This window comes from Mesoplodon densirostris, chromosome 11 (assembly GCF_025265405.1).
Source record: "Mesoplodon densirostris isolate mMesDen1 chromosome 11, mMesDen1 primary haplotype, whole genome shotgun sequence".
Taxonomy (NCBI): domain Eukaryota; kingdom Metazoa; phylum Chordata; class Mammalia; order Artiodactyla; family Ziphiidae; genus Mesoplodon; species Mesoplodon densirostris.
This window is the reverse complement of record NC_082671.1, coordinates 49,330,979-49,345,534: the sequence shown is the minus strand read 5'-3', so window position 1 is coordinate 49,345,534 and position 14,556 is coordinate 49,330,979. Positions and strand designations below refer to the sequence as shown.

The 14,556-nt window shown below is 40.1% G+C and overlaps 1 protein-coding gene across 1 annotated transcript in view; it reads right to left on the bottom strand.

The window, feature by feature from the left end:
* Window positions 1-4,417: 4,417 nt before the first annotated feature.
* Window positions 4,418-14,556, bottom strand: part of FAM186A (family with sequence similarity 186 member A) — a 100,508-nt gene continuing 90,369 nt past the window's right edge. The window contains 1 exon segment of the mRNA XM_060114187.1: window positions 4,418-4,439. Coding sequence (XP_059970170.1) covers window positions 4,418-4,439 — 22 coding nt within the window.

Below are 14,556 nucleotides of genomic sequence, written 5' to 3'. Positions count from 1 at the left end.
AATGTTTTCCTGAAGCTACATTCAGCTTCCAGGGTGCAGCTGTGGAGTAGGCAGAGAAAACTGGATTTAAGTTGGGCTGTGGTCAGCCAAGGAGTATTTCAGAGCAAGAGAAAAACAAATGAGTTCGAGTTGAGAGCATATACCAGAAACTGATTATAATTATAACTATGGAATTCTATCTGGGTTACAAAGGAAGTGAGGACATAAAGGGGTGAGAGACAGTAAGAAGGTGGTAGAATTAATGAAGGAAAGGTCTCTGTGGAGTTCAGAAGGATTGTGGAGTTGGGGTACTAGAAGGAGAGAGCTATAAAGAGGTGATGTTTGGAGAATGAATTATTTGAAACCAAGACTATGGAAGGGTTGCAGTTTTCCTTTTTTTTTTTTTTCCATTAGTCATATCCTTGACAAGGTCAAGGATATGACTAATGGGTAGAGGATTAAATCTCTGAAGGAGAACAGATCAAAGCATTGTGAGGCCAGGTGTTGGAAAGAGCTATGTGAATATTGAAATTACCAGGGATTATGACAGATGTACTGGATAAAAGTGACAGTGAGCAAGGAGGAAGTAAATGACTGCAACAGAGAGAGCAATGGGTGGTATACAGTCTCATGACAGGAGATTTAAAGCTGAGTCTTATTAGAGAGTAGGAGAGAATGATCTGGAAGTAGCATTGAGGAATGAGGAAGATCCCTACCTCATTTCCAGGCCAAGTGTTAAGGGGGATGTGAAAGTTAAAATAGACATCCTTTGAGAGGGCTGCAAGTGAGGCAGTATTATCAGGGGAGAGCAAGGGGTCAGTTATTACTTTGCGTATTTTGAGGATATATTGTTATAAGCATCTATATTAACAATATAGATGTATGATATTATCTCTATATTACACATTTTTGATCTACTGTCTCCCTTTGCCCCTAATGATGCTTCTTGCCTTGAATTCTATTTTTGCCTGTTATTAGATGTCTGCTTGGCTTTGGGGGGGGTTCATATTTGTCTTTTTCTATCTCTTTGTTCTAACTTTGTCCTGTCCTTTTTTTTTTTTTTTTTTTTTTTTGTGGTATGCAGGCCTCTCACTGTTGTGGCCTCTCCCGTTGCGGAGCACAGGCTCCGGACGCGCAGGCCCAGCGTCCATGGCTCACGGGCCTAGCCGCTCCGCGGCATGTGGGATCTTCCCGGACCGGGGCACGAACCCGTATCCCCTGCATCGGCAGGCGGACTCTCAACCACTGCGCCACCAGGGAAGCCCTGTCCTGTCCTTTTTAAAAAAATTTTATTGGAGTATAGTCAATTTACAATGTTGGGATAGTTTCTGCTGTACAGTAAAGTGAATCAGTTATACATATATCTACTCTTTTTTAGATTCTTTTTGTCCTGTCCTTTTAAGTGTGTGTCTTGTAGACATTATATTGCTAGATCTTGTTTTTAAATTAAATCTGAGGATTCTACCTTATCTTGGTAAATTTAACTAATATATTAAATTCCTTTTACGTTGAACATTTTATTTCTTCTTAGATTAAATTTTCTTTCATTTTTTTCTTGCTTATTTAGTTATATTAGTTTTTTCTATGGGTTTGAAAAGTATGCATTTTATATTTGTTCTTCCACTGGTTATCTTTAACTTAAGACCCTTACTTGTATTTATCTTTCCCAACTTACGAAACTTATCAACACCTATCTGTATCTTCCTCCATAGTGGGACAAATACTTTAACATACACACTCTTGCCTACCTCTGGATATTGCACTTTGTTATATCTGGTGTGTGTGTGTGTGTGTGTGTGTGTGCAGTGTATGTATATTTACAATGCTTTTATACACCAACAAGCTTTACAAAATTGTTTTCTCATTTTTACTATCTTATATTTTGTAGCATTTCCTAAAAGTTTCATTTGATAGATCACTTCCTTCAAGAGTATTTTCAAAGAGGATCTTGATACTGCTGAGACCTTGAAGATCTGAGAATATATTTGTTGTACCCTCACATTTAAGCAATAGCTTAGCGGAATATAGCTTAGATTCAAAGTTCTGTTTTCAATATTTTAAAAATATTTATTATTTTCCTGTCTCTAATGTTGCTCCTGAGAAGTCTGACATTCTGATTCATTCTCTTTGTGGGTGAGCTGCTTTTCTTAGAATTTTCTCTTTGCCTTTGGAGTTCTTAAATTTCATTAAAATATCACTAAGTATTCATTTTTTCTATATCAGCCCTATTTATCCCCACTCCCCATATACCCTTCCAATATCAGTCTTTCTTTGGAGGTTCTCACTTGTTTTTTTCATATATCATCTTCCCTCCATTAACTTTTTCTCTCCTGCTAGGACTCATATTATATAAATGCTGTCTTTTCTATGTCTAGCTTCATTAATCTGTATATTTTTTCATTTCTTTTTCATTCTCAATGTCTTCTGGAAAAGTTTCTTGACCTGATCTTGGGTTATGTTCATTTTGCTATTTATATCAGCTAGTGAGTTTATTTCAATTGTGTATTGAATATTCAGTAATCCTGCTTGGTTCTTCGTAATTGTTTGTTTCTGCAGTATCAATATCCTCTTTGGGGGCTTCCCTGGTGGCGCAGTGGTTGAGAGTCCGCCTGCCGATGCAGGGGATGAGGGTTCGTGCCCTGGTCTGGGAGGATCCCACGTGCCACGGAGCGGCTGGGCCCGTGAGCCATGGCCGCTGAGCCTGTGCATCCGGAGCCTGTGCTCCGCTACGGGAGAGGCCACAACGGTGAGAGGCCCGCGTAGAGCAAAAAAAAAAAAAAAAAAAAAAAAAAAAAAAAAAAAAAAAATAGGGCCTCCCTGGTGGCGCAAGTGGTTGAGAGTCCGCCTGCCGATGCAGGGGATACGGGTTCGTGCCCCGGTCTGGGAGGATCCCATATGCCGCGGAGCGGCTGGGCCCGTGAGCCATGGCCGCTGAGCCTGCGCGTCCGGAGCCTGTGCTCCGCAACGGGGGAGGCCACAACAGTGAGAGGCCTGCATACTGCAAAAAAAAAAAAAAAAAATATATATATATATATATATATATATATATATATATATATATATATATATCCTCTTTGGGAACATTTATTTGGCCTGTATTCTATTAATTCTTGTCATCTAGAGTAGGTTATTCAATTTATTGTCTTCCTAATTGTCTAGTTATTTATCCCTGTGAGGTCATTTTCCTTTACGAGTATCAGTTATCTTGGTGGGTAATGGAAGGAGAAAGGGGTGGGAGGAGTCAAGACCCACCTTTAGCTTGTACAACTCCTGGTGAGTGAGAGGGTCCAACTTTGCATATCTTTATATCTATTGCTCTCATCAGAGGGCTTTGCCCCTTAGTGAAGGTCTCTGTACCCTAGGCTTTGTTCTTTTTTTTATTTATTTATTTTTGGCTGCTTTGGGTCATTGTTGCTGTGCGCGGGCTTTCTCTAGTTGCAGCAAGTGGGGGCTACCCTCCATTGCGGTGCGCGGGCTTCTCATTGTGGTGGCTTCTCTTGTTGCGGAGCGCGGGCTCTAGGTGCACAGGCTTCAGTAGTTGTGGCACACGGGCTCAGTAGTTGTGGCATGCGGGCTCTAGAGCAGAGGCTCTGTAGTTGTGGCGCATGGGCTTAGTTGCTCTGAGGCATGTGGGATCTTCCCCGGACCAGAGATTGAACCCGTGTCCCTTGCATTGGCAGGACGATTCTTAACCATTGCACCACCAGGAAAGTCCCCTTAGGCTTTGTTCTTTTCTAAGAATGTATTTGTCTAGCCCCCTGGGTGAAAAGAAAGCCTATGAGGAAAGGTAGGAGGAAACCCTTAGGTGTTTGTTGGCTGAGCCAGCAGTTGCTGGTTTTTTTACCCTACATCCCAGTAGTGTAACCCTACGAACTTGCTTTCTGGTATTGTAGAGGGATGATGGGGAAGACAGTGATCTACTCTAGGCAATGTAGTGGATAGAAAAGAGCCCAACTCAAAATTTCTCCCCAAATCTCCATGTTGGAAGCCAGGCCCTCCTTTGTCTAGGGCTACTATTTCCCTTCTTTATCAAACCATAACCATCTTCTGACTCTCCAGGGGTTTCTGCTGGTTTCATTTTCTTTCTTTCTTTCTTTTTTTTTTGCCCATTCATTTCTTATTTCTGAGGCATCTTTGGGCTTGTGTTGGGTGGGGGAGGTAGACTGTGCCACTTTGCCATCATATCAGGAATCATTTTGTGATAGCCTACCTCAGTGTTTGTTGAAGCTTTGTGTTTCAAGTAATTTAGAGCAGAAGATATTCTTTCTTGAGTGGTTATGGTAGTAGTCTGGAAATGAGGATGTTTAACCTGAAGAACTACAGGCAGAATATAAAAGTAGGTTGGACAAAGCAATGTATATACATGAAAGAAAGCAAAATAGGCATTTTACTGAAACATTGAAATTTACTTTCAACATGCTTGTGTTTAATTTTACAGTCACTTGCGAATCTTCTTAAACCTGGAAACAAGACGAGAAAATTAATCTTATTACAAATTGCTCTTGAACACATTTGTGGGAAGACGGATGATTCACAGGGAAATTAAGAGTGCCACCAGAACTCACAAAGTCAAACTAGTAAAATCAGTATGTAATCCATATTTATAAAAGTCACCTTCACAAGGCAGAATGTCTCCCAGGACCAAAATCAGGAAGAGCAGGGCCTGGCAATAGTTTATACTTATTAGACAGTATTCTTACACCTGAAGTTAGAAAACAGCCTAAATATTGACAATGGTTGTTATTTCTGGGCATGGACTTGTCTGTATTTTCCAAATTTTTTATGATGAACATTCATTACTTTTGTAATTGGAAAAAATTATTCTAATGGAATTTTCAAAGCAAAATCATCATATAAATATACAAACTTGTACAAGGATATTTGCTGCAGCATTGTTTGGAATGTTGAAAAAGATCCAAATTTCTATCAGGAGAACCGTTCAATAAATTATGATAGATCTTTATAAGAAATATCATGCAAACAATAAAGATGATGATATAAGTCTATATTAATATAGAAAATTTTCAAAGATTTACTGTTAAGTGAAACAAAGTAGGTGAAAAGACATGTCTGAAATGAGCCCATTTTGCAACCAAAAAGTAAGTGCACAGAAATTTTTTGAAAAATATAGGCAAAAAGTTACTACTCAATCTTAACAGCAAGTAAAAAGTTGAACAAAGTGAAAAATCAACGACTCTTCTTTGATTCTTCAGAGAAGTGAGGTCACAGGGCAAACCACTGCCCCCAAAATTGGAGAGACAGACAGATGATATAGAGAATTACTACTTAACTAGAATAGAAACTCATGAGCAGAAACTTCTGCAGGAACCAGTGCCTGGTAAAAAACCTAAACTGTAATTGATGAATTGCTGGAGGCTCAGTATAAACAAGTCTGAGAGTTAAAAGCTCCAGGGGACCTAGTCAAAGGGACCATCAGAAACTCTACTAGTTCCTGACAGTGAAGGTTGGAGAAAAACCCCCTCATGTTTACCCCAGAGGAAGGGGGAAAGTAACCATTCTGAAATACAGCAGAGCATTCTGTTCTTCTTAACAAACCTGCCCTCAGGAGAAACTATTTTACCAGAGTCTAACATGCTGGGGTTTTATCAGGGCCTAACCTACTTGGAGGAAGGGAAATACTCAACTCCAGTCAGCTCTAGCCATCCTGTCCCATCTAAAGTGGAGTGGGAGTCATGGGTACTGAGAAGCACTGGTAAAGTTCATAGTCCAGAGGCATAGGCTCTCCAAAAGACTGAGACCTAATCGTAGAACTATAAAATGTTTCCCCTTCTCCCATACTTCACCACACCACTAAAAGCCTATTTACCAGAGTTTCTTTCACCTAGTATATCATGTCTGGATTTTAATTAAAAAATTACAAGGCACACTAAAAGGCAAAAAATACAGTTTGAAGAGGCTGAACACGCATCAGAACCAGAGTCAGATATGGTAGTGATGTTGTAATTATGATAATTATAATCATAATTAACTGTGATTAATATGCTAAGGACTGATGAAAAAGTAGATAGCATGCAGGAACATTGGATAATGTGAATTTTCTTCAAAGAAGAACTCTCAAGAGAAATTTTAAAATATTTTGAACTAAATGAAAATGAAAATACAAACTTACCAAAATTTGTGGGATGCAGCAAAAGCGGTGTGCTTAGAGGGAAACTTATAGCATTGAATGCATATGTTAGGAAAGAAAATAAATCTTAAATCAATAATCTAAGCTTCCACCTTGGGAAACTAAAAAAAGAGGAGCAAACTAAATCCAAAATAAGCAGAAGAAAAGAAGTAATAAAAATTAGAGCAGAGGGCTTCCCTGGTGGCGCAGTGGTTGAGAGTCCGCCTGCCGATGCAGGGGACACGGGTTCGTGCCCCGGTCCGGGAGGATCCCACATGCCGCGGAGCGGCTGGGCCCGTGAACCATGGCCGCTGAGCCTGCGCGTCCGGAGCCTGTGCTCCGCAACGGGAGAGGCCACAACAGTGAGAGGCCCGCATACTGCAAAAAAAAAAAAAAAAAAATTAGAGCAGAAATCAATAGAGAAAATCAACAGATTTAACTGGGCATCTTGCTCATCCCTCAACCATGTGTTTATGTTGTTTAGAGTTACATATATAGTTAAGTATAAAGCCCAATGTGTAGAAATATTAACAGCAAATTCAGTATAGTGGTTTCTATGGAGCAAGAAGGAGAAAAATGTCATTGGTCAGGGGTACACAGAGGAATTCACTCTTATGTGTGTTTGTATTATGTATTCTTAATTTTTGCTTTTTGGGTTTTTCCTTTTTTTTTAATTTATTAAATTTATTTATTTTTGGCTGCGTTGGGTCTTTGTTGCTGCACACAGGCTTTCTCTAGTTGTGGCGAGTGGGGGCTACTCTGTGTTACAGTGTGCCGGCTTCTCGCTGCAGTGGCTTCTCTTGTTGCGGAGCACGGGCCCTAGGTGCGCGGGCTTCAGTAGTAGTGGCTCGCAGGCTTAGTTGCTCCAGGGCATGTGGGATCCTCTTGGACCAGGGCTCGAACGCATGTCCTCTGCATTGGCAGGCAGATTCCTAACCACTGCACCACCAGGGAAGCCCTTTCCTTTCTTTTTTAAAGAACATGTTTTATTTCTTTTTCTTTTTAAATTTATTTATTTATTTATTTATTTATTTAGGCCACGTCTCACGGCATGTGGGATCTTAGTTCCCCAACCAGGGATCGAACCTGCACCCCCTGCAGTGGAAGTGCAGAACCTTAACCATTGGACCACCGGGAAAGTCCCGGCATGTTTTATTTCTTAAGCTTAGTGTTGCATTTGCAGATTTTTGAATATTACTGTGCTTTTTGCTGTCTGAAATATTGATAATAAATATCTTTAAAATATTCTGTAGCCCTCTAGATAAAGTCCAGGGAACCTAATATGGATTACAAACACCTTCATGGTTTCTCTGACCCTACTTACCTCTCTAATCTTGCCACTTCCAGTTTGTACACAGTGGTCTGACCAGGCTGACCAATTTTCCTCAAAAGACCTGCAAGCCTTTGCCATTCCTTCTCTCCAGCACAGCCAGCCCTCCTCCCCTTTTCACCCATCTTCCTCTTGTTATTAAATCTTTGCTTAATTGTCCATAGCTTTAGGAAAACTTCTCTGACACTCTGTGTGGGTTGAGTACTGCTTTGTAATTCCAAAACATTAAGTACTTTCACCATCTCTTACCACTTATTCACACCATATTGGAATTGTTGATTTACTTCTCTGTAGCTCCCATTTGAATATAAAAGTATAGAAACTGTCTCATTTATCTTAACATCCTGGCCTCTGCCTAGTACCTGGCAGTAATAGGCCCTCAGTAAATATTCTTCTAGGAGTCAATTAGTTAGTTAATGATGGGCTGGTTTACTTAACATTCTTTTTTTTTTAATTGTATTTATTGTATTTATTTTATTTTTGGCTGCGTTGGGTCTTTTGTTGCTGCATGTGGGCTTTTCTGTAGCTGTGGCGAGCAGGGGCTATTCTTTGCTGCAGTGTGCAGGACTCCTTTTGCGGTGGCTTCTCTTGTTGCAGAGCACGGGCTCTATGCCTGCAGGCTTCAGTAGTTGTGGCACGTGTGCTCAGTAGTTGTGGTTCATGGGCTCTAGAGCACAGGCTCAGTAGTTGTGGTGCATGGGCTTAGCTGCTCTGCGGCATGTGGGATCCTCCCGGACCAGAGCTTGAACCCGTGTCCCCTGAACTGACAGGCAGATTCTTAACCACAGAGCCACCAGGGAAGCCCTACTTAACATTCTTGAGGCATGCTATAATTTAATGTGAACCCTGTTTAATAATCAGTATTTAGTTGGAATCATAAATTTTAACCATCCCATAGTGTGGTTAGAAATAATTACCTGGAAAACAGAAACAAAAATAAAAACAAACAAAACCCAAAACAGAAATAATTACCTGGAATAAAGTTCTCTTCAGTCATTCATATATATCAAAGTTTGGGTTAAACTAGGTCTTGCTTTTGTTTTTTAGGATTAGCTAATAGTAGGTGTTCATCAGATTGTACAAACCATTCTTAGGCAAATGTGGTAAAGTTCTTAAAGTTGCTTTTTATTTTTATAAATTCAAATTTGATGCGTATAATAGGATTACTCTAATGGATGGTAAGTACTGATACCACTTGCATTTAATGAACCTAATAAAAATGCCATTGTTACTTATATTTTCTTCTTAGCCTGCTCTTTTGCTTCATTTTCCTTAGAGTCCATGTGCTGCTAACTAAAGATTGTGATTTACGAACAGCTCCTAACCCCGTATGTAAAAAAACATACTTTAAAAATACTTATTTATTTATTTATTTATTTATTTGGCTGTTTCGGGTCTTCGTTGCAGCACACGGGCTCTTCATTGCAGCTCGCAGGCTTCTCTCTAGCTGTGGCGTGCGGGTCTTTTTCTCCCTCTAGTGGGCTCTGTAGTCTGCGGCTCATGGGCTCTCTGGTTGAGGCACTCGAGCTCAGTAGTTGTGGCGCACAGGCTTAGTTGCCCTGCAGCATGTGGGATCTTAGTTCCCTGACCAGGGATCAAACCCGCATCCCTTGCATTGGAAGGCGGATTCTTTACCACTGGACCACCAGGAAGATATAATATTGTTTTATATCTTAATAAAATAATACAACTTTCCTTTTCAAACAAAAGTTATATGCCAAAATGTTAGCAGCAGTATTATCCCTGAATGGTGGGGGTCCAAAGTAATTTTGAAATTTTCTTTGTTATACTTTCTTATGCTTTATATATTTTTGAAATATTATGTAAAAATATATCAAATTATACTTGGAAAAAAGCAATTCCCTGTTTAAAAAAAAACCTTTAAGATATATTTAAATTATTTAGGAAAAAGACTTTAAGTGGAATGGCAGATGGTCAGCATGGAAACAAGAAGCATGGGGTCACAGAAGAGTCTCCGGAGAAGCAGCATGCTGCGTAGCCAGCAAAACTGTCCAGGTTGTTGGTCAGGTACATTCTTATGGTGGAGATGAATCCACATCATAATCTTATGTCACAACCATTGATATCACATAAACAGCTGCTTCTGCCCTGATTCTGTATTTGCCAGACAACTTTCTAATTTCTGATTTATGTCCTAAGTAGTTTTTCCCCCTTTAGGGAAAATGCTCTAATAAGCCAAGGCAAACATCTGAACCATTTCCTTATTTTCAAGTGTGCAAGCCCCCTGCTAGGACCAGCCCTTGGAAAAAATAAAGAATTATGACATAGCACACTAGGGACTTCCCTGGTGGCACAGTGGTTAAGACTCCGCACTCCCAATGCAGGGGGCCCGGGTTCGATACCTGGTCAGGGAACTAGATCCCACATGCATGCCACAACTAAGAGTTCTCACGCCACAACAAAGGAGCTGACAAGCTGCAACTAAGGAGCCCGCCTGCCGCAACTAAGACTTGGTGCAGCCAAATAAATAAATAAATAAATATTTTTTAAAAAAAAGAATGAATGACATATCACACTTGTGCCAGCTTTCTCTACCCATCTTTTAAACAAAGATCTGAATAGTGAAAGACAGAAAGGCACGTGTACGTGTTTGCTTATGTGTGACACACAGAAAGTGGCAGGGACATAGGGTGAATGACAGAAACAGCAAATCCAGTCATTCTGAGTGACTCTAACCTTTGTCTACTGTATGGTAAGTAAGAAGTTTCACATCAGATGGTCTTTATCTCAGTGAGAGAGAAATATTTAAACCATTTAGCTTAAGGTAAATTTCAGGTATCTTTAGTGTGGCATGTAGAACTTGTTTGAAATTCTGGTTCTGCTTCAGCTTCCTATTCTTTAAAATGCTTACTCTCTTTACCTCATCAGGATGGCTGTGAGGTTTAAATTTGATATTAGATTTACTGGTTGTGAAAAGCACCACATTGTGAAGTGTTATTGTTATTGCTATTACTTAACAGGTAATAGTACTTCCCTCAATAAAAATTGCACCAGATAGCCTGCAGTTTCCAAAGCTTCCTCTGCCCTAAGAGAGTCCTGTTGGAACTGTTCTTTTGGGAATTCCCAGTGGTTAGGACTCAGCACTTTCACTGCCAGGGCCCGGGTTCAATCCCTGGTCAGGGAACTAAAATCCCACAAGCTGTACAGTGCAGCCAATAAATAAATAAATATTTTAAAAAATATTTTTTAAAAAAGGAAACTGTTCTTTTGAGAATTGCTGTCTTTTGTAATTCCTCAGTATTTTATCACCCCCTACTTTGATTATTACCTCTTTGGAGAAAGAAACATAGATTTATTCATTCATTCAACATTGAACTTTTTTGGATATCTCTAATGGGTCAAAATGTCAGATCTCCTGGGATACAAAGAGACAGATACATAAACAGATCATTATAATACATGTGGTAAATACAATGATAGAGTAATAACCTTAGGATATTATGGGAGTTTGGGGAAATGGCACATAAGGGCAATAGGGAAGATTAGGAAAAGCTCTCCTCAGGGGTAAAAAAGTATAAACTGATTAAGTCAGTAATATTTTGTGCTGCAAGTAACAGAATCCCTACCCTCTTGCACTGTTGGTGGGAATGTAAATTGATACAGCCACTATGCAGAACAGTATGGAGGTTCCTTAAAAAACTAAAATCAGAACTACCATGCAACCCAGCAGTCCCATTACTGGGCATATACCCTGAGAAAACCATAATTCAAAAAGAGTCATGTACCACAGTGTTCACTGCAGCTCTGTTTGCAATAGCCAGGACATGGAAGCAACCTAAATGTCCATCGACAGATGAATGGATAAAGAAGATGTGGCACATATATACAGTGGAATGTTACTCAGCCATAAAAAGAAATGAAATTTAGTTATTTGTAGTGAGCTGGATGGACCTAGAGTCTGTCATACAGAGTGAAGTAAATCAGAAAGAGAAAAACAAATACCGTATGCTAACACGTATATATGGAATCTAAAAAAAAAAAAGGTTCTGAAGAACCTAGGGGCAGGACAGGAATAGAGATGCAGATGTAGAGAATGGACTTGAGGACACAGGGAGGGGGAAGGGTAAGCTGGGATGAAGTGAGAGAGTGGCATGGACATATATACACTACCAAATGTAAAATAGATAGCTAGTGGGAAGTAGCCGCATAGCACAAGGAGATCAGCTCGTGCTTTGTGACCACCTAGCGGGGTGGGATAGGGAGGGTGGGAGGGAGATACAAGAGAGAGGAGATATGGGAACATATGTATATGTATAGCTGCCTCACTTTGTTATACATCAGAAACTAACACACCGTTGTAAAGCAATTATACTCCAATAAAGATGTTAAAAAAAAAAAGTAACAGAATCCCTGACTAAGGATGGTTGAAACTAAAAAGTCATTTATTGCTCACTTAACAAAAAGGCCAGAGGCAGGTGTACTCAGGGTTGTTCCAGCAACTTAATGTTATCAAAGATAGGGTTTCATTTATCTTCCTTCTCTGTAATTCTTGGTGTATTGTCTTTTTGTCCTGTGGTTATCACCTCAGGGTTGCCAAAGATGACAATAGCTCCAAGCATCACATGACACATCAAGGCAGGAAGAGAAATTTTAGTTCTAGTCACCTCTGTTGGAAACAGGAAGAAAAGGTACTGGGGAATAGAGAGGTTTTTGTTTTTATATGTTTTTAATTTTAAAAAATCATTTATTTGTTTGGCTGCCTTGGGTCTTAGTTGCGGCACATAGGATCTTCGTTGTGGTGCACGGGCCTCTCTCTAGTTGTGGCACGTGGGCTCCAGAGCATGTGGGCTTAGTTGCCCTGAGGCATGTGGGATCTTAGTTCCCCGACCAGGGATGGAACCCACATCCCCTGCATTGGAAGGCAGAACCTTAACCACTGGACCACCAGGGAAGTTCCTATATTTTAAATTTTTTTAAAAAAATTTTATGAGATAAAGTAAAAGAAGAAATATGTTATCGGCCCTGGATTTTTGCACGTAGTGTTCCTTCTGCCTGGCATCCATGGTCTCTTGAACCCTTTCCACATATTATATCTCAGTGCCTCATTTTAGTACCTGGCACATAGGAAGTAGTAAATATTTTTGAAAGGAAAGCAGGCAGAGCAAAAATAGAGGCAGTTGAACACAACAGGCAGCTAATCTCCTTAAAACATATTGTCTAGGGGCTTCCCTGGTGGCACAGTGGTTAAGAATCTGTCTGCCAATGCAGGGGTCACGGGTTCGAGCCCTGGTCCAGAAAGATCCCACATACCACGGAGCAACTAAGCCCATGGGCCACAACTACTGAGTCTGTGCTCTAGAGCCCGTGAGCCACAACTAGTGTGCCCATGTGCCACAACTACTGAAACCTGCGTACCTAGAGCCCATGCTCCTAAACAAGAGAAGCCACCACAATGAGAAGCCTGCACACCCCATCAAAGAGTAACCCCTGCTCGCCACAACTGGAGAAAGCAGGTGTGCAGCAACGAAGACCCAACGCAGCCAAAAATAAATAAATAAATTAATTAATTAAAAAAAAACATATTGTCTAAAATCAGGGGAGGTAAGTAATAAGGCAATTAAATACAGAATGGTAAGTGCTAAGATAGTATTAATTATAAGACGCTATGGGAGAACACAGGAGTCAGAGAAGACAGCTCGGAAAGAGATTAGGGACTTCCCTGGTGATCCAGTGGTTAAGACTCTGTGCTTCTAATGCAGGAGGCAGGTGTTCCATCCCTGGTCAGGGAACTAGGATCCCACATGCCCTGCGGCATGGGCAAAAAAAAAAAAATGTTGAGGAAAAAAAAAAAGAAAGAGTGATTGTTTAAACTGAGATCCAAAGGATGGTAGAAATAACCAAACCCAGAGGGAAAAAAGTCTCTTGGTTTGGACTATAATTGCCACAAAGTAAAAAAATATATAATCCTCTTTGAGGGAGAAAGACCTTGAAGAGATTCTAGGGAGAAAAAAAGAGGGGGAGGATGGCAAATAATAACAGATCATATAGTGCCCATTATTACTAATTAAAGATGTCTTAAAAATAGGTTTAGTGAAAAATAGAAAAAAATCCAAGTCTTCAATTCTTCTATTTCCTATAATGTCTTATTAAAGTTTTTCACTGTTTTCAGCATCTCCTACTCTGAAAGTTTTCAAACATCTAACTCTATAACTCACAAACTCCTAATACATATTTTGTATCTAATATCATGTAAAAATGGAAGTTTTGGCAAAGCACAATAGAAGGGTTGCCAGATTAAATACAGGGTGCCTAGTCAAATTTGAACTTCAGATAAATAATAAATAATTTTTTACAATTACATGGACCATACTTATACTAAATCATTTGCTGTTTATCTGAAATTAAAATTTAACTGGGTGCCCTACCTTTTTATTTGCTGAATCTGCAACCCTAACAATGGATACCAAATTCCAAAGAGAAGTGCTAGACTAGGATTTACAAAGAAATTAACTCTTAATCTTTTAACTCACTTTGAGGGTATGAGATGGTCAAGGAGAAGAGGATTTTGAGAATGCTTCTACCCTTCCTCCACTCCAAGAACTTAACACAAGTCTCCAATTTGGAGGCCCAGTAGACAAGGGCCTGATTCCATACCTGAAAAAAAACCATACCTGACTGATTGGCTAGCTGCTCTAATGGCAGAAACAAAGAAAAAGCTGCTGCGTTGGGATAGGCCTTCAGCCTCAGAGTTTATCTGGACAAAGAAGGCTCAAGTGTTTCCTATAGACTAGATGAGGGCCACACATACATATATACCCAGGAGAGATGACATAGGGCTGTCATGTATTCTGTCCAGGAGAACTGCCTAAATATGCAAACACATCTCAGCAGAGAGAAGCTGGGGGTATCACAAATGCAAACAACCAGTTGAAATAGAAATGTACCTGCCATGATGAAGAAATCTTTAGGGAATTCCCTGGCAGCCCAGTGGTTAGGACTCCACACTCTCACTGCCAAGGGCCTGGGTTCCATCCCTGGTCGGGGAACTAAGATCCCACAAGCCGTGGGGTGTGGCCAAAAAGAAGACAACATGCAGAAGAAATCTGCAGATGAGTGATCTCCAGTGATGATGATCACCAAGGAACTCACCAAGTACTCC